The sequence below is a fragment of the Ranitomeya imitator genome, chromosome 5 (genome assembly GCF_032444005.1).
Source record: "Ranitomeya imitator isolate aRanImi1 chromosome 5, aRanImi1.pri, whole genome shotgun sequence".
In the NCBI taxonomy this organism is placed as follows: Eukaryota; Metazoa; Chordata; class Amphibia; order Anura; family Dendrobatidae; genus Ranitomeya; species Ranitomeya imitator.
The window spans coordinates 97,887,314-97,908,603 of record NC_091286.1 but is presented as its reverse complement, the minus strand read 5'-3'; the positions used below and the strand labels follow the sequence as shown (position 1 = coordinate 97,908,603).

Genomic DNA, 21,290 nt, shown 5'->3' with positions numbered 1-21,290 from the left:
TTCCTCCTCTTCCTCTGATACCGAAGACCCTCAGGAAGATACGAGACGAAGGAGCAACCGTAATCCTGGTGATTCCCTTTTGGCCAAAAAGAAGCTAGTTTTCTCTGCTATCCAAGATGTCAAGAGAGAGACCAGTCTTACTACCGAACAGGCAGGACCTTCTTCTACAAGGGCCGGTGTTCCACACAAGAATCCAGACTCTCTTCACCTATCTGCTTGGATCCTGAATGGCAAACCTTAAGATCCAGAGGCCTGTCAGAAGATGTCATTACCACACTCCAGGTGAGCAGAAAGCCGGTGACTTCAGCGATTTACAACAAAATCTGGAAACGGTATTATTCCTTTTTGGGAAGGGGTCCTGTGGATGTTTCGAAACCAGATATTCCCAGAATCCTCGATTTCTTGCAACTCGGATTTGACAAGGGCCTTCGGCCTAGTACTCTAAAAGTACAGATTGCAGCATTTAGTGTTTTCTTTGATACATCACTAGCCTCCCATCCCTGGATGGCAAGATTTTCCAGGGCCACGCAGAGAATGAGGCCACTTGTGAGATCAACTCCTCCTTCGGACCTAAACCTGGTCCTTAACACTTTGTGTAAAACCCCGTACTTACTGTCAGAAGATATGGACATAGCCAATCTCTCCTTTAAGACTGCCTTCCTGATTGCCATCACGTCAGCTAAAAGGCTGGGGGAGATGCAGGCTCTTTCTATCCAGAACCCATATCTTCAAATCTTTGATGACAGAATAGTCTTTAAACTTAACCCAGCTTTCCTCCCCAAAGTAGTATCTTCTACCAATATAAATCAGGAGATAATCCTTCCTTCTTTCTGCCAACACCCTAGGAACGCAAAAGAGGGGGTCTACCATAACCTTGACGGGGGGCGACAGAAAGCTGGAGACGGGACACTAACTTATTTGTACAATACGGTGGTCCAAGTAGGGGTTGTAAAGCAGCAAAATCAACCATTGCTAGGTGGATTAAAAACATGATTAGCCTAGCATATACAGACCAAGGGAAAGATCCCCCGGATACTCTTAGAGCCCACTCAACACGAGCTATTTCTACATCATGGGCAGAGAAGGGGGGTGCCTCAGTTGAGCAAATCTGTAGGGCGGCGACTTGGACTAGTCTTTCTACCTTTACTAGACACTATAAATTAGATGTCGTATCAGACCAATTAGCTTTTGGTAGAAAAGTGTTACATGCAGTAGTCCCACCCTAGTTAAAAATCCTTTGGTATTCCTCCAATGGTGCTGTCAGGTGGTGGACTGGAAAATGGTAATTAGTTCTTACCGGTAATTTTATTTCCAGGAATCCAACTGACAGCACTACTAGTTCCCTCCCACTGCAAGTTTATACTGTTGACTAATGTGATGTAACATTGGTGTGTAATTGTAAATAAACTCTCTTTTGCATCCATCCAGATGTGGTACTTGGAAAATCACTGGTGGGTGGAGTGGGGAGGGTCCTCTTAACCGCTTGTTGTTCCTGTCCCACTGAGGGTAAGAAGGACGTCCTCCAATGGTGCTGTCAGGTGGATTCCTGGAAATAAAATTACCGGTAAGAACTAATTACCGTTTTTTGCCCATAGACTTGTATTAGTGACGGATTGCGATGGATGGGCACACGTCGCATCCGTCGTGCGACGGATCCATCGTGTTTTGGCAGACGCGACGCACAAAAAAAGTTCAATGTAACTCTTTTTTGTGCGACATGTCTGCTATTTTTGACCGTGCATGTGCGGCCAAAACTCCGCCCCCTCCTCCCCGGACTGCAGAATGGTCAGCGGATGCATTGAAAAACTGCATATGCTGCCCACATCTTGCAGTTATTTCACAACGTCTGTCGGCCCGACGCATTGCGATGGACCACTACAAATGGAAGTGTGAAAGTAGCCTAATCGACCGTTTCTTGCATGAGTCGTCCATTTGTCCCGATGACTTCTCTCAGCAGAACACTAGGCACCTGGATATCTTCCAGTAGACTTCAAGCTTTCCTCATAAGCCCCAGCCGCCTAGCAGCTTCTTTGTCCTTCAACCGGATCAACCGCTTCATGCGAATACACCTCAAGTGCATGTCCCTCAGGATAGCCACCCGACCCACAGTGACTTCAGATGTGGAAAAAACCACCAGCTGTTTAGCTTCTGGGGACCAGTACACCTTATAGGCTTTCACGGCATTCTTAAAGTCGTCATGCACAGACTCTCTGGCACACTCTTCTTTCATGTCTGCAGGAACCTCGACAAGGCACTTAAACAAGGGAGTTTCACCCTTCTCTATGGCAAAGAGATGATTGCCTTGCTCAGTTTCCGGCATTGGCTCTCTCTGGACTTAAACCGTCTCGAAGAGGTGGATCAGAACGGACACCTGCGCGCTCAATCTTCTCCAAGACTGCCTTATTCATTGACTGACTTTCTGCAGGCGACCTCTGAGCTCGGACATCTCTCTCCAACAAACCCACTCGGCTCTCAACAGCCTGTCTCCGAAGCTTCTCTTGCTTCAAATGGGCTTGTACTGTCTCCTTGAGCCTCCTTAGCTCGCTTCTTCCATCTCCTGGATTGGGTGAGCTTCCATCACTCGAGGAAGTATCTGTTTCCAGCCTCATTGTTCAGTGGCTTCTTCCACTTCTGCACCCTCGGTCTTCACCTGAGTTTCAGCAATGGCAGCTTCAGCATTCTCATGGGTCTCCACTGTGTCACCTTCAAAGGTTTTTGCTCTCTCCAACTCTTCACCCATGGCGCTGTTTTTGTTTCCAGCCTCCCTAGAGGTGGATCTATTATTGGCCTGCTCTCCCTGAGCATTATGGACTCCTGCTCCACCAGCACTTTCCAGAATTTCTTCTCCTATAGCGCCATCAACTGACCGACCATCAGCTGCTTGCGCAGAAAATGGAGAGGACACCCACACCATCTCCTTGGCTGGCTTAGTCTCCCTGACTTCATCTTGTGGAGCATTGTTGTTACACTGTGTTAGAATCTATGGGGTATTGTTAAGAGGAAGATGAGAGACACTAGACTCTAGGCTGCTATCAAAGCAACTTGGGCTTCCATAACACCTCAGCAGTGGCACATGCTGATCGCCTCCATGCCACGCCGCATTTATGCAGTAATTGATGCAAAAGGAGCCCCGACCAAGTTAAGGTCTGGTGAGTTTGCTGTCCAATCAAGCACAGTGATACTGTTTGTTTTTTAAACCAGGTATTTGTGCTTTTGGCAGTGTGAACAGGTGCCACGTCCTGCTGGAGAATTACATTTCCATCTCCAAAAAGCTTGTTGGCAGAGGAAAGTATGAATTGCTCTAAAATTTCCTGGTAGATAGCTGCGCTGACTTTGGTCTTGATAAAATACAGCAGATGACACGGCTCCCCAAATGATCACTGATTGTGGAAACTTCACACTAGACCTCAATCAGCTTGGATTATGTGTCTCTCCACTCTTCCTCCAGACTCTGGGACCTTGATTTCCAAATAAATGCAAAATTTACTTTCATCTGAAATCAACACCTTGGACCACTGAGCAACAGTCCAGTTTTTTCTCCTTGGCCCAGGTAAGATGTTTCTGGTGTTGTCTATTGGTCATGAGTGGCCTGACACAAGGAATTCGACACTTGTAGCCCATGTCCTGGATATGTCTGTGTGTGGTGGCTCTTGAAGCAATGACTCCAGCAGCAGTCCACTCCCTGGGAATCTCCCCCAAATTTTTGAATGGCCTTTTCTTATCAATCCTTTCAAGGCTGCGGTTTCCTGGTTGGTTGTGCACCTTTTTCTACCACACATTTTCCTTCCACTCAACTTTCCATTATTATGCTTGGATACAGCACTCTGTGAACAGCCAGCTTCTTTAGCAATGACCTTTTGTGGCTTACCCTCCTTGTGGAGTGTGTCAATGACTGCCTTCTGGACAGCTGTCAAGTCAGCAGTCTTCCCCATGATTGTGGAGCCTACTGAAACAGACTAAGGGACCTTTTTAAATGCATAGGAAGCCTTTGCAGGTGTTTTTGTTAATTATTCTAATTTACTGAGCTAATGACATTTGGGTTTTCATTGGCTGTAAGCCATAATCCTCAACATTACCAGAAATAAACACTTGAAATAGATCACTCTGTTTGTAATGACTCTATTTAATATGAGTTTCACTTTTTGTGTTCAAGAACTGAAATAAACTTTTTGATGATATTCTAATTTAGTGAGAAGTGCTTGTATGTCAGAAACTGTCAGCAGTATAACAATATGGATTAATAATAATTTTATTGATTGCGAAGGTTAACACTATTATTTGACTCTTTCTTTTATTATCCCCCAATGTTAAGTAATATTGGCTGGAGAATGTAAAGTAAGAAGTTAGGTAACAGATCAGCCCCAGTAAATACAAGCAGCGAGTTACAAAACCCCGCACACATCCTCAGTGTTGCCTCCACTTGAGGGCGGTGAGCGATGACTCCATGTCTTACTTAACTCTTTGTTTGGGATGGTTATACAAGTTCTCTGCTCCCCCCCACCCATATCCACAGCTTATAGCAACAGCTGGGCTGCTCCGGGCAGCCATACACAGACATGGAGGCGAGGAGTGCACTGCTGCTGGGGCTGATCTCCCTTTTTGGGATTGCAGTGGCTGAAGAACAAGCTTTCAGTGTGTCCAGTGAGAAGCAGCTGCCTTCGTTTTGTCGCACCAGTGACTGTCCAAAGTACCAGCTGGTGAAGAAATATGATGTAAGTATGGGGAAGGCGATGTGGATGAAGTGATGCAGAATGCTGAGTATACTCCGTGCTGGAATTAATCGAGGGTTTTGCACCATGAAGAAAATACATTTTGCTGTGGGCCATACGTGAATTTTTACTATTTATACACCACTTTGGGTGTGTTTAGTTATGCAAAAATGCCTGATTTAAAAAATGGCAACTCACTCCAGTATGGGCATAGTGTAAAAAGGCCACATTTGTGCAGTATTTTCATAAATGAAGTGCAAATAACAATAACATAGTCCCAAGCAAAACTAGTTTCTAAATTCCTCTCAAGATGTATTCTTCTCTCAGCGCCTACCATTACATTACGTCTAATATTTTAGGCTATATTCAAACCTCCCTTTTTCTCATTCTCCTCGTGTCCATTTTTAAAAGCAAATAACACACTGACCCAAACAGTTTAACAGAACTATTTACACATCTGGCTTGTATAACTGATCTGTATATCTGTTCTGTGAAACTTAAGAATATGTGTTATTCTCAGCATTTTTTGAGGATCAGATGTTGCCATGCAATTCTCTGGGGATCTATTAAAAACAGATGAAAAATGGTAGACATCCGTTTTCCATCATTTTATTTTTTTTTTTACCGTTCTACTGCTAAGGGAATTTGTGCAAATAGAGCCTGATTCTTCAGAGTGTTTACGCTAGTATTCTGGTGTAAAAAGTCTAGAAAAGTCACATAATTTTGGTGCAACTGATGGCTCTTCTAAAATTATACGACTTGGTGTTCTCACGCTAGTTTCACCCAGCTCCAATCAAGTGGGCAGAGCTAAGACTGGAGGAAGCATAGCAACTGCCACTTCAAATTCCTTCTTTATGCCACAAATCGTACTCCATCGTCCTTGATGGAGTAGGACTTGTGGCAAGGCGCCCACAGAGACACACACCATTCGGCCACCGCTCCCAATTCATGAATGGAAACAGGAACACATGGGCTACTTGCACAGTGAACAAGTCTGTATGATCATGTTCACACACCACCAAGAAACCTGAAGACACAAAAGAGAATAGTAAAACCAAAAACACTCAGTTTGAAAAAATGTTGCAGTAATCCGCAAGTGCTAGTAAAAGATGTAAAAAACAGGGTATTTGGTTGATACGTTTTTTGCAAAAAATGTATACTAAGCTGCTCTACCAATCTTCACGGTATACCCTTATCAGAGCAGTCCTAACTAATGTATGCAATCCCTATCTGATGTATTTAAAAACCTGATCATCTGTATATAACCTGTGTGAACAGGGTTCAGAGAGGAAAAATCCATGTGTGCATACAGGGTAGAACAGCTTTTGTGCAGATAGCCCAGGAGGAGTGGTGGAACTCCCCAGTCTTGTAGACACAAGAGAACAATTATGGAAACAGGAACACATGGGCTACTTGCACAGTGAACACATATTGTTCTCTTGTGTCTACAAGACTGGGGAGTTCCACCACTCCTCCTGGGCTATCTGCACAAAAGCTGTTCTACCCTGTATGCACACATGGATTTTTCCTCTCTGAACCCTGTTCACACAGGTTATATACAGATGATCAGGTTTTTAAATACATCAGATAGGGATTGCATACATTAGTTAGGACTGCTCTGATAAGGGTATACCGTGAAGATTGGTAGAGCAGCTTAGTATACATTTTTTGCAAAAAACGTATCAACCAAATACCCTGTTTTTTACATCTTTTACTAGCACTTGCGGATTACTGCAACATTTTTTCAAACTGAGTGTTTTTGGTTTTACTATTCTCTTTTGTGTCTTCAGGTTTCTTGGTGGTGTGTGAACATGATCATACAGACTTGTTCACTGTGCAAGTAGCCCATGTGTTCCTGTTTCCATAATTGTTCTCTTGTGTCTACAAGACTGGGGAGTTCCACCACTCCTCCTGGGCTATCTGCACAAAAGCTGTTCTACCCTGTATGCACACATGGATTTTTCCTCTCTGAACCCTGTTCACACAGGTTATATACAGATGATCAGGTTTTTAAATACATCAGATAGGGATTGCATACATTAGTTAGGACTGCTCTGATAAGGGTATACCGTGAAGATTGGTAGAGCAGCTTAGTATACATTTTTTGCAAAAAACGTATCAACCAAATACCCTGTTTTTTACATCTTTTACTAGCACTTGCGGATTACTGCAACATTTTTTCAAACTGAGTGTTTTTGGTTTTACTATTCTCTTTTGTGTCTTCAGGTTTCTTGGTGGTGTGTGAACATGATCATACAGACTTGTTCACTGTGCAAGTAGCCCATGTGTTCCTGTTTCCATAATTGTTCTCTTGTGTCTACAAGACTGGGGAGTTCCACCACTCCTCCTGGGCTATCTGCACAAAAGCTGTTCTACCCTGTATGCACACATGGATTTTTCCTCTCTGAACCCTGTTCACACAGGTTATATACAGATGATCAGGTTTTTAAATACTACAGATAGGGATTGCATACATTAGTTAGGACTGCTCTGATAAGGGTATACCGTGAAGATTGGTAGAGCAGCTTAGTATACATTTTTTGCAAAAAACGTATCAACCAAATACCCTGTTTTTTACATCTTTTACTAGCACTTGCGGATTACTGCAACATTTTTTCAAACTGAGTGTTTTTGGTTTTACTATTCTCTTTTGTGTCTTCAGGTTTCTTGGTGGTGTGTGAACATGATCATACAGACTTGTTCACTGTGCAAGTAGCCCATGTGTTCCTGTTTCCATAATTGTTCTCTTGTGTCTACAAGACTGGGGAGTTCCACCACTCCTCCTGGGCTATCTGCACAAAAGCTGTTCTACCCTGTATGCACACATGGATTTTTCCTCTCTGAACCCTGTTCACACAGGTTATATACAGATGATCAGGTTTTTAAATACATCAGATAGGGATTGCATACATTAGTTAGGACTGCTCTGATAAGGGTATACCGTGAAGATTGGTAGAGCAGCTTAGTATACATTTTTTGCAAAAAACGTATCAACCAAATACCCTGTTTTTTACATCTTTTACTAGCACTTGCGGATTACTGCAACATTTTTTCAAACTGAGTGTTTTTGGTTTTACTATTCTCTTTTGTGTCTTCAGATCCCAATTCATGAAGTCCGCCGATCTTGATGTATCTGGGCGAAAGTGTTTTTCAGGTGGTTTCCGCCTGGAATCTGCCTCTTAAAGTTCCAAAAATGTGCCCTCAAAAATGAACTTAACGCACAGCAATATCAACATGTTCCATCATACTTTTTTAACCGCCTTAGGGTTCAGAAACCCTTAAAAGTTTAAAAGACGTGACATGCTCCTTCTTCTGAGAGTATTAAATGAAAGCCACCACAAGAAAGATGGCTTTCTATACTTCACAGGATAGAGTTAAAAACACTGAAGCTTTCACAAAAGTGATGGCAAACCTGCCAGCAAAACTGTTTCAGGCGGTTACCTGCCAAAATTGGGGGAGGAGCTGGGATGGGATGTGGCTACACCTGCCCATCAAATTCAGCAGAATTTATGGTGTTCTGTTACACCAGAAATGTTTCCTGCCCCTAGCTGGCAGAGGCGTAGCTAGGGGTTCAGCTCAGGGGGCGAGACATCTGAGTGGGCCCCTAACTGGTAACCCTGATTACAACTATGGTGTCGCACCTTATTTTGAATGTAGGAGAACTTTAGCAGATGACCGTGCTGTTACTGAAAATAATCTCTATATAAAGACCAGCACTGATATTACCACCATATAATTACATATACTGGTAGATACCAGTCCTACAGAACATATAAGAAATTACAGCACAGTTATAGATGATAACTTACAGCTGACGTTCTTTCTGATGGAATCGTTCACTTTTCCCATCTTTTCCGTCTGGTCCAGACCAACATGACAACTTCTCCAGGAAGGACTCGTCTGCAGAAATTACAAGAAGGACACATCTGACTCTCACATTTCCAGCATCGTCCTCATTTATTCCAAACTTGCACAAACCCCTCATCCTGATGATATCCCAATACTGAGTCGCTGCTGCCGAATGTGTCCCTATTACTGCTCCTGCTGTGTGGTACAAAAGCAACGCTCCTCATACTGCTTCACATAGTAATGCCACCACTGTGCCCTTAAATAGTAAAATGTCTCCGTTGTGCCCTCACAGTAGCTCCAAACTCTTTACAAGCCCCCACAGTAGTTCCCACGCTGCATAATGGCCCCACAGTAGCTCCCACACTGTATATAGGCCCATACACTGTAGGATGGCCCCACAGCAGCCTTCAAACTGTATAACGGACATTACATTATCTCCCATATTGTATAATGACCCCCGCAGTAGCTCCCATGCTGTATAATGACCCCTGCATTAGCTCCCACATTGTATAATGACCCCAGCATTAGCTCCCACACTGTATAATGACCCATGCAGTAGCTCCCATGCTGTATAATGACCCCCACATTACATCCCACACTGTATAATGGACCCCACAATAGCTCCCATGTTGTATAATGGACCCCGCAATGGCTCCCACATTGTATAATGGACCCTGCAATAGCTCCCACACCTTAAATTCTGGTCTGTCTGTCTGTCCCTTTCTATGGGCTGTAACTTGCTCAGCCCTAATATATATGACAAAGAGCTAAATAGAAGAAAATAGAAACAGCAATTGGGTGCATATAGAGGCAGCATATGGGTACAGCTCCCTGAATGTAACTCTAAAGGAATATTCTTGTGTGGACAAGAACCCAAAGAGGGAAACGAGGGAACCAGAAGAAAGAAAGGGAGGCAGAATATTACCAGTCTAAAGAAAAAAATGTGACTGCAGGCTCATCTGGTCCTCTCTTTTTCCCCTTCTCCCCCTTTGGGGGTCTTGTTGTCTAGTCTCAGTATATGTTCAGGGGCCCTCACCCATATGTGATTTTCTATATGCACCTACTAGCTGTTTGTATTTTCTTCTGTCTTGCTATTTATCTAATATATAATTGCCTAGAATACTACTTCCTGCAATTTGTGCCAACTTCCGTGGCTTTGTCCGGAGCTAATGTCCGGAGCTAATGTCCGGAGATTAATTGCCTAGAATACTACTTCCTGCAATTTCTGCCAACTTCCGTGGCTTTGTCCGGAGCTAATGTCCGGAGCTAATGTCCGGAGCTAATGTCCGGATCTAATGTGCGGAGCTAATGTGCGGAGATAATGTCCGGAGCTAATGTCCGGAGCTAATGTCCGGAGCTAATGTCCGGAGCTAATGTCCGGATCTAATGTGCGGAGCTAATGTGCGGAGATAATGTCCGGAGCTAATGTCCGGAGCTAATGTCCGGAGCTAATGTCCGGAGATAAGTGACGTCAACAGTGTCCAGTGTCTGATTGGTTGCCGCCTGCTGCGAGCGACCAATCAGAAACGTGCCGTACTGTGACACACTCCGCCCGCCATTTTGGTGTGATTTTTGAATTTTTACCTCACAGCAAATTTCTACTGCGTGGAGGCGGGCCCAGTGACGTTGCTCTTCAAGCTCCTGCCGAATTTCGTCAAAAAAATGATAATACCATTTACCAAAACTATATATATTTAGTTGTGAAGTGGTTCAGTGACATTTTCACACCAATTTTGAACTTTTGTTTGGTGTTTTCTCCATATACTGCCTATTATTTTTGTTCTTTCTTACTATTATTTATTAATTGTATTATTCTTACATTTGAATAAATAAAGTATATATGGATTCTAGACTCCCGATTCTTTAGAATCGGGCTGCCATCTAGTCATATATATTCAGCCTCAACTTTTTAATAAAAGGTTTTATAATGGGGTTTTCTTGTTTATCTACTTGGATTTACTGATATGAGATCACACAAACACTGGAGTGATAGGAACCTGACCCCAGCTACAGGATAGAAATCTACTATATAAAGCTGAATGTGTGTGTGTGTGTGTGTGTGTGTGTGTGTATGTCCGGGATTGGCATCTGCACCGTCACAGCTACAGCCACAAAATTTTGCACAGTCACACGTCTGGACCCCGAGAGCGTCATAGGCTATGTTGTGAGGCAAAATTTTAACCCCGCGCGTTCCAATTCACCAAACAATTTTGCCCCTATCTACATAATGGGGAAAAAAGTGAAAGGAAAAGTGTTGGAGGCGTCGCAGCTACAGCAACAAAATTTTGCACAGTCACACGTCTGGACCCTGAGAGCGTAATAGGCTACGTTGTGAGGTGAAATTTTAACCCCGCGCTTTCCAATTCACCAAACAATTTTGCCCCTATCTACATAATGGGGAAAAAAGTGAAAGGAAAAGTGTTGGAGGCGTTGCAGCTACAGAAACAAAATTTTGCACAGTCACACGTCTGGACCCTGAGAGCGTCATAGGCTACGTTGTGAGGTGAAATTTTAACCCCGTGCTTTCCAATTCACCAAACAATTTTGCCCCTATCTACATAATGGGGAAAAAGTGAAATGAAAAGTGTTGGAGGCGTTGCAGCTACAGCCACAAAATTTTGCACAGTCACACGTCTGGACCCTGAGAGCGTCATAGGCTATGTTGTGAGGTGAAATTTTAACCCCGCGCTTTCCAATTCACCAAACTATTTTTCCCCTATCTACATAATGGGGAAAAGTGAAAGGAAAAGTGTTGGATGCAAATTGACAGCTGTCAGATGTGAACAAGGGGGACTTAAAGAGTGAGAGCGATGGCGCCAAAGAGTATATACCGATCAGTTGCTAAGGTGGGGCCCTGACATGAGATACTCACCACACATGGGGATATGAACACACACACAAAATGCGCCACACACTACCACGTGCTTGAACACATATACCACCCTCAGCACACATTTCACCACACATACACCAACTTCGCCACATAAAAGTTGAAACACAAAAGTCGCCGCTCAAAACTCACCACGCGCAAAACTCGCCACATGCAAAAACTAGGCTCACGCAAAACTCACCACAAGTGCAAACCTCACCTCATGGAAAACTCGCCACACGCAAAACTTGCACACGCGGAAAAATTGCCACATGCACAAAATTTGCAACACATGCAAAAGTTGCCTCACACAAAACTTGCACATACTCAAAAGGCACCACACATAAAACTCGCCACGCGCAAAACTCGCAATGCGCAAAACTTGCTGCACACAACTTGCTACACTAACCTGTCACATGCAACTCGACACACAAAAAGTTGCTACACGCATGTCGCCACACAAAACTCATCTCACAAAAGTCGCTACATGCATGTCGCCACATACACAACTTGACAGACGAAACTAGCCCCAAAACACACACAAGTCTGGTATTAGCCTTCAAAAATAAAAATCTGATTAATAAGCAGACAAACTACAAGAGCAACAAATGTACCATATAGGAAATACGGCAGTTGTCAGTCACATGACCTGTCTATTATGTGTATGTCTGAGCTAATATATACTGCCAGGGGGAGGGCTTCCTGTTGGCTGGGGATTTATCAGGCTGCCAATTTATCTTACAAATACTGAGGTAAAAATACTGAGGAAATAACGTGTTAACGAGGTCTAATACAGGAGATCACACAGGTATATACTATATACAGGGGAGATGACACACAGATATATACTATATACAGGAGAGATGACACACAGGTATATACTATATAGAGGAGGAGATGACATACAGGTACATACTATATACAGGAGGAGATGACATACAGGTATATACTATATACAGGAGGAGATGACACACAGGTTTATACTATATACAGGAGCAGATTACCTACAGGTATATACTATATACAGGATGAGATGACATACAGGTATATGCTATATATAAAAGATGACATACAGGTATATACTATATACAGGAGGAGATGACACACAGATATATACTATATACAGGGGAGATGACACACAGGTATATACTATATACAGGAGGAGATGACATACAGGTATATACTATATATAGAAGGAGATGACATACAGGCATATACTATATATAGGAGGAGATGACATACAGGTATATACTATATATAGGAGGAGATGACATACAGGTATATACTATATACAGGGGAGATGACACACAGCAGGTATATACTATATACAGGGGAGATGACATACAGGTATATACTATATACAGGAGATCACATACAGGTGTATACTATATATAAGGGAGATGACAAACATGTATATACTGAGGTGAAAATGAGAGGTGTGAGGTGAAAATGAAAAGGGGAGGGCTTCCTGTTGGCTGGGGATTTATCAGGCTGCCAATTTATCTTTCAAATACTGAGGTAAAAATACTGAGGAAATAACGTGTTAACGAGGTCTAATACAGGAGATCACACAGGTATATACTATATACAGGGGAGATGACACACAGATATATACTATATACAGGAGAGATGACACACAGGTATATACTATATAGAGGAGGAGATGACATACAGGTACATACTATATACAGGAGGAGATGACATACAGGTATATACTATATACAGGAGGAGATGACACACAGGTTTATACTATATACAGGAGCAGATGACCTACAGGTATATACTATATACAGGAGGAGATGACATACAGGTATATGCTACTGTATACAGTGGGGCAAAAAAGTATTTAGTTAGTCAGCAATAGTGCAAGTTCCACCACTTAAAAAGATGAGAGGCGTCTGTAATTTACATCATAGGTAGACCTCAACTATGGGAGACAAACTGAGAAAAAAAAATCCAGAAAATCACATTGTCTGTTTTTTTAACATTTTTTTTGCATATTATGGTGGAAAATAAGTATTTGGTCAGAAACAAACAATCAAGATTTCTGGCTCTCACAGACCTGTAACTTCTTCTTTAAGAGTCTCCTCTTTCCTCCACTCATTACCTGTAGTAATGGCACCTGTTTAAACTTGTTATCAGTATAAAAAGACACCTGTGCACACCCTCAAACAGTCTGACTCCAAACTCCACTATGGTGAAGACCAAAGAGCTGTCAAAGGACACCAGAAACAAAATTGTAGCCCTGCACCAGGCTGGGAAGACTGAATCTGCAATAGCCAACCAGCTTGGAGTGAAGAAATCAACAGTGGGAGCAATAATTAGAAAATGGAAGACATACAAGACCACTGATAATCTCCCTCGATCTGGGGCTCCACGCAAAATCCCACCCCGTGGGGTCAGAATGATCACAAGAACGGTGAGCAAAAATCCCAGAACCACGCGGGGGGACCTAGTGAATGAACTGCAGAGAGCTGGGACCAATGTAACAAGGCCTACCATAAGTAACACACTACGCCACCATGGACTCAGATCCTGCAGTGCCAGACGTGTCCCACTGCTTAAGCCAGTACATGTCCGGGCCCGTCTGAAGTTTGCTAGAGAGCATTTGGATGATCCAGAGGAGTTTTGGGAGAATGTCCTATGGTCTGATGAAACCAAACTGGAACTGTTTGGTAGAAACACAACTTGTCGTGTTTGGAGGAAAAAGAATACTGAGCTGCATCCATCAAACACCATACCTATTGTAAAGCATGGTGGTGGAAACATCATGCTTTGGGGCTGTTTCTCTGCAAAGGGGCCAGGACGACTAATCCGGGTACATGAAAGAATGAATGGGGCCATGTATCGTGAGATTTTGAGTGCAAACCTCCTTCCATCAGCAAGGGCATTGAAGATGAAACGTGGCTGGGTCTTTCAACATGACAATGATCCAAAGCACACCGCCAGGGCAACGAAGGAGTGGCTTCGTAAGAAGCATTTCAAGGTCCTGGAGTGGCCTAGCCAGTCTCCAGATCTCAACCCTATAGAAAACCTTTGGAGGGAGTTGAAAGTCCGTGTTGCCAAGCGAAAAGCCAAAAACATCACTGCTCTAGAGGAGATCTGCATGGAGGAATGGGCCAACATACCAACAACAGTGTGTGGCAACCTTGTGAAGACTTACAGAAAACGTTTGACCTCTGACATTGCCAACAAAGGATATATTACAAAGTATTGAGATGAAATTTTGTTTCTGACCAAATACTTATTTTCCACCATAATATGCAAAAAAAATGTTAAAAAAACAGACAATGTGATTTTCTGGATTTTTTTTTCTCAGTTTGTCTCCCATAGTTGAGGTCTACCTATGATGTAAATTACAGACGCCTCTCATCTATTTAAGTGGTGGAACTTGCACTATTGCTGACTGACTAAATACTTTTTTGCCCCACTGTATATATATATATATATATAAAATCTATCCAATATCCGGGGACGGGGTCCTATCCTGTGTCGGATATATATATGCAATGAACCCTTTCTGAGGAGATTCTCGAAATGCACGTCAAGGGGTTCATTGCAACAGTTTGGACTCTGGGTAACTATGCACACCTATATCTAGAATACATACTTTTTACTTATTTGATTTACAATGTGTTTAACTATCGTGTGCAAAGAAATTTTCTTTTAATGAGCCCAGTTCTGTCCTCCTGGATGTTTTCTTCAATTATTTGTTTACTTGCACCTTGCACTTTTCCCTGGTTTATTTAAAAATACTTATTTTCATCTATTTATTCAGTGGCCATAATGCAAGCAACCATATGTTTGCTGTATTAATATGATTCATCCTCCTTTTCATTGTTAGCCTTTTCTTTCTTGTTGTTTGTGATGTCCTCTGTCCTCTCCCTTTTTAATTCTTTTTTAGATATTGTTCAATAAAATTTACATTTTTTTTTAAATTTATTGGAGAATCTTTTTTCTTTGACTTTTACTGCTGGATCATAGGCCAGACAGTGTCTCCATCTGCCTCATTATTGGGAATTTTCCACTGGGTGTTCTGTCCAAATCACGTATTTTAGAGATTTACTCTCAAACCCCAGTGTAAGTGCTCAGTGTAAAGCGCAGGATAAACGTGAGCCCAGCCTTACTGCGATCTGTGAGAGGTAGAATGAACAAATAAACAGCAGGTGAAGAATTGGTTTTGTTTATTTTTTATGCTGTTCCTCATGTGGTATAAGCAATTACTAAGCGACAACTTTATTCTTTGTGTGTGGGTACAGGGTGTCAGCTATGTTATATAGCTGATGCCCACTGATGATGATGGTGGTTCTGCAAGTGAGACAATGCTATTGTCCCAACATACATGTACAGTGGTTTTCGGGAACTCAGCTCCAGCAGCGCCATACATGTATGACAGATGTCGTTAAGGGATTAATGCATAGGGCCTTTGTTTTAAGAAATGTTTTACCTTTATTTGGCCAACCCATTTATTAACCTAATTTTTGACAAATTATTTTTCTCTAATTGAGCTTTTCCATTTTCAGAACTTTGAACTTCGTCAGTATGAGGAAACTCGATGGGTGACAACCTCACTAAAACATGATTTGTTTGGTTTAGAGATGGTGAAGAGCTTTAGACGTCTGTTTAAATATATCAGTGGGAATAATTCTGAAGGTATGTTGCTGTCTTATATAAGACTCTGGTCATATCCCGGTCTTGAGGTTCTGTCTCGGAGTAGTGTTATTTTTGCCATCTTAATGATGTAAACCCTGATGGACCACATCAAGAATGTGTAGTTGGTGGAGAGGTTGAACTTGATGGACCTGAATTTTTTTTCCAACCTATTTAACTATGTAATAAGTAAATGGAGATTCATCGGGAATGTACGTTCACAACTCAACACTGTAAAAATAATGATAACATTGTTAGGGAAGTCCTAACTCCAACTTAAAAGTTTCTGCAATTGAGTTTACGGCTGCTGAGAATAAAAAAAAGCATAGCTTGTGATTTCCAAAAATCTCAAAAAAGTTCTGCAATGTCCATGTATTTATAGGTTTCATGATTATCATCATTCTGTACATAAATGTAGGTACGTCTTACATGATAGAAAATAGAATATATAGCTGCACAATAAGTAAAAATATTACCTTATCCACCATGCTCAGTCACACCCCTTAACTGGTCTTTCTTTCAGTGTGTTCTCATGCAAATGACCACATGGCGTGAGATTCGACTGGCCTGAAAACATTAATAACATAGCCTAAAAAACTTAAGAATGGCACCATGTGTTTTAGGCCATAATGGTGCATCTGAGTCTTTAGTTTTTAAAAGTATAGTAAAGTAAGTAGAAATGAAGTATTTTTGTGATGAAATGTTGCTGAAATGATCTGCCCACACAGACATAGAAAAATATTTAGACGTGAGAGTGCTCAGTGGTTGATACCTTTTGTGCTTACAGCCGAACACTGTGCAGGGCGACTGGCATTTGCCAGAGAATACCAAGATTGGCAGATTCAACATTGGTTCTCTGTGCTCTTCACGGATGAGAGCAGGTTCACACTGAGCACATGTGACAGATGTAACAGAGTCTGGAGACACCATGGATAACGTACTGCTGCCTGCCACATCCTCCAGCATGACCGGTTTGGCAATGGGTCAGTAATAGTGTAGGGAGGCGCTGCTTTGGAGGGCCGCATAGCTCTCCATATGCTAACCAGAGGTAACCTGACTGCCATTAGTTACTAGGATGAGATCCTCAGATCCATTGTGAAACCATATGTAGGTGCTGTGGCCCTGGGTTCCTTCTGATTCCTGACAATGCCGACCTCATGTGGCTGAAGTGTGTCAGCAATTCCTGTATGATGAAAGCATTGATGCTATGGCCCGCCCATTCCCCAGACCTGAATCCAATCGAGCACATCATGTCTCGTTCCATCCACCAATGCCACATTGCACCACAGATAGTCTAGGAGTTGACTGATGCTTTAATCCACGTCTGGGAGGAGATCCCTCAGGAGAACATCTGTTGCCTCATCAGGAGCATGCCCAGGCATTGTAGGGAGGTCATACAGTCACACACACTACTGAACATCATGTCCTTGTCTTGAGGCATTTCCACTGAAGTTGGATCAGCCTGTAATTTGATTTTCACTTTGATTTTGAGCATCATTCCAAATCCAGACCTCCGTGTGATATTAATTTTGATTTACATTGATGATTTTTAAGTTTTACTGTTCTCAATACATTCCACTATGTAATGAATCAAGATTTGCAACTGCAATATTTCATTCAGTGTAATTTAGGATGTGGGATTTTACTGTTCTCTTTATTTTTTTGAGCAGTGTATATTCAGTTATTAAGTGAAATTTCTCCTTTTCCTGTCTGTGTTTCACCACTAGAACTGAAGATCAATATGACGGTACCTGTGGTGATATACATGCCATTAAAACAACCACCGGCTGGTGATTCCACAATGTCCTTTTTTGTGCCACATGAAGTGGAGAATCCTCCAGAACCTACAAACCCTGAGGTTTACCTTGACAAGATTCCTACAGCTTCTATTTATGTCAAGTAAGTTGTTACACATTCAGATGAGTGCACAGTTCTTCCTTGGTAGATGACAATATGTCTAAACACTTTACAAGAATGCTAGCATGAACAAAACCCCTAGCCACTGGGATAAAATGTAACTGTTATTAAATACTTTAAAAACGGGACAAACAACAATTCCAAATACAACACCACACATAAAGTGCACCCTACAAATACCCTATACATATAGATATATCCTGGTCTGTGTGCCTGCCTGCTTGCGGAGGTTGGCACCCTATACAACTACCCACACAAGACTGGCACCCCCGCTCCACGGTGGCTCTCCCTGTTCTCCTGTTGTGCCCTAACAGTAAGTGCCAGCCATTATCCTTTCACGACCAGGAAAAATAGTACCCAATAGTGTAGATCAGAAAAGACACACACAATGTACATGTATCTCTCTCTTTGTTTGTATCACAGACCAGGACTAGGGAATAAAGTGCTTAGTTTGATGAAAATAAATTTAAATTCAAAGTACCCGTCACACTAGTACTGCACCTCCACTGCTCCCTACCTACCACTGGAGGTTGGCACCCTACTTGTCAGCGGATATGGAGCCCCCGCTCCACGATGGCTAGCCCTAGAGAGCCCTGCTAATCTCCTGGCCTGTAAGATTTTTTCCACACTTGGAGCAGTATATTTGCTCTATTTGTAAGACATATATGTAAGTCATAACTCAAAATGATATTAGGGATAGATAAGAGAGGGGTACTTATCCAAACATAGATATATAGGAACCTCAACATAGATGTATAGAAACCTCTAAGGTTCCTATACATAAAATAGAGCAAATGCATACTGCTCCAAGTGTTGAAAAAATCTTATAGGCCTGGAGATTAGCAGGGCTCTCTAGGGCTAGCCATCGTGGAGCGGGGGCTCCATATCTGCTGACAAGTAGGGTGCCAACCTCCGCTGGTAGGTAGGAGCAGTGGAGGTGCAGTATTAGTGTGAGGGGTACTTTGAATTTAAATTTATTTTCATCAAACTAAGCACTGTTTTCCCTAGTCCTGGTCTGTGGTACAGACAAAGAGAGAGATACATGTACATTGTGTGTGTCTTTTCTGATCTACACTATTGGGTACTATTTTTCCTGGTTGTGAAAGTATAATGGCTGGCACTTACTGTTAGGGCACAACAGGAGAACAGGGAGAGCCTCCGGGGGCGCCAGTCTCATGTGGGTATTTGTATAGAGTGCCAACCTCCGCAAGCAGGCAGGTACACAGACCAGTATGTATCTATATGTATAGGGTATTTGTAGGGTGCACTTTATGTGTGGTGTTGTATTTGGAATTATTGTTTGTCCCGTTTTTAAAGTATTTAATAAAAGTTAAATTTTATCCCAGTGGTTAGGGGTTTTGTTCATGCTAGCATTCTAATAAGAAACCCCCTTTTTTGCATACTTTATGATTTGGAGTTTTTAAAGGAAAGGTACCGCGTTTGTAGGTCATTAATAAATCACTGTAATGTAGCATAACATGCTGCTATAAGCAAGTTTGAAATGCATGTGAAACAGATTTCATGTGTTGTATGAGTTTAAAGAATGCACTGGGAGCTGACATCTTGGTTTTGCAGCAGTAGCAGGGCACTATCAGTGTCAGATTACGGCACCCCATGGACATAGGAGATAATAGACCAGCGCTGACCCTATCTGTAACATTGCAGCAGCATTAGCAGTGAGCTGGGCACGCCTCTGTGGGCTGCACAACTCACTGCTGTAGGTGTGACTAGCTGCCATTTTATTATAGTCCTGTGCTCTCTATCGCAGGACAGAAGAAGCCCTCACTGCTCCTCTGTACTCCAGGCAGGCACACATCCTCTGCTCCTCACACACTGCCCTGTGTGCTTCTCCTGCTGTGTCTCCCCCTCACACACAGTCCCTGTGATCTCCAGTAAGCTGCACTCACAGCCTGCAGAGAGGGAGGTGACACCTGGAGAGAGAGAGAGCAGGGCAGCTGACAGGACAGGGATTAAGGTGGGGGATGGCAAGAATGTTATTCACAAAAAATGCTGCCCACTGTGTTCTGCTCCTCTGTAAACAAGCTGTGCCTCTGATGCAGTAACTGCTGGTGATAGCAGATCACAGGGCAGTCACACACAAAATGGCTCTGCCCTGTGATGCTGCTCTTCATTCTTACTGTTGGAGCAGTAACTGCTGACATCACCATTTCCCTCCCCTTTTGGGTGGTCTAATATCCCTGGGGCAGAGCTGCTAAAGCTCACTATAGCTGCTTGAGGTCTAAAACGGAAAATGCTCCCCCTAGTGGTAAATATGTATATTTGTAGAAAAATATATAATATTTTTCATATAGAAATGTTTGCAAACAGTGCAAACATTGCATTAATACATTTTAATTACTATTTTAAGCTTAATTTCACAAAAAAACAAAATACAAGAAAACTGGTGGCACCTTCCCTTTAAACACTTTACAAGCTTTCACAATTGGTGAAGTATAGTATTATGTGCAGCTATTTGAATGACTGACCAACCATATAATATAGAAAGAGTGTGTTCTCCAGAGCCATTATTTGTTAGCAGCCCTCCAAGGCTTTATAGAAGGACAGGGAGAAAAATAATTTATTCTTATGTCTGTTTGTTGGTTATGTAAAATTTCCATTCATTTTAGGACTTTCGGAGGATATGCCTTACAATTTACATATAATAAGCAAGCTAAAGCTCTAGCAGAAGAATTGAGGACCCTCGGTTTGCAGTTTGATGATTCATACTTCGTTCGTGTTGGCTACAATGCTCCTTTTGAATTTGTCGACCGACACAATGAAGTGTGGTACATGGCAAAGTAAACTCAACTCATGTTAACAGTGGAGATTTATTTATTCCTCTACTGATATTTTTGTTTTCTTGGCCCTAAAGGAATTACGGTAATTTCTCACACCTTGCGTTGTAATATTTGCTAACAATAGCATGCCATTAAATGGTGGTCTGCATTGTCTCTGCTCAGATTCTAACTTGCAAAATGAAAATACCTCTAATAATATCTTGTATATGTTAGATGTTCTCATATATGCACTTTTTTTGTAACTGATTTTGTAACATTAAATATTGTTTGTAGAGTGTGTTCTTCATTTTGTTTTATATACATGACTGGACTAAACATTCTTTGTTCACCAATAACCCATAAAACTAAAACTACTGACTGATAAAGTGAATCACATTGATAATTCTGTGACAATAGCATCTGTTTGGCTTCGTTCACACTTTGCACCCATGCAGCGCTGGCAATAGTGAGGGATCGAAGAGGCAACTGCACAGGACCTCCAGTCTCCTGGGGGCTACG

The 21,290-nt window shown here is 42.2% G+C and overlaps 1 protein-coding gene across 1 annotated transcript; it reads left to right on the top strand.

The window, feature by feature from the left end:
* The first annotated feature begins 4,504 nt into the window (after nucleotides 1-4,504).
* On the top strand, nucleotides 4,505-21,069 carry LOC138681439 (heme-binding protein 2-like). The gene is made up of 4 exons (XM_069768944.1): nucleotides 4,505-4,712; nucleotides 15,951-16,080; nucleotides 17,805-17,976; nucleotides 20,622-21,069. The coding sequence occupies exons 1-4, from the start codon at nucleotides 4,557-4,559 to the stop codon at nucleotides 20,794-20,796; spliced, it is 633 nt and encodes a 210-aa protein (XP_069625045.1). The 5' UTR covers nucleotides 4,505-4,556; the 3' UTR covers nucleotides 20,797-21,069.
* The last annotated feature ends 221 nt before the right edge of the window (nucleotides 21,070-21,290 follow it).

What these genes read in the sequence shown, in the direction of transcription:
- LOC138681439 (XM_069768944.1), top strand. Translation starts at nt 4,557, where the DNA reads ATGGAGGCGAGGAGTGCACTGCTGCTGGGGCTGATCTCCCTTTTTGGG. An exon ending in CAGTGGGAATAATTCTGAAG is followed by an intron (nt 16,081 to 17,804) that starts GTATGTTGCTGT and finishes TTTCACCACTAG; the next exon opens with AACTGAAGATCAATATGACG. An exon ending in ACAGCTTCTATTTATGTCAA is followed by an intron (nt 17,977 to 20,621) that starts GTAAGTTGTTAC and finishes CATTCATTTTAG; the next exon opens with GACTTTCGGAGGATATGCCT.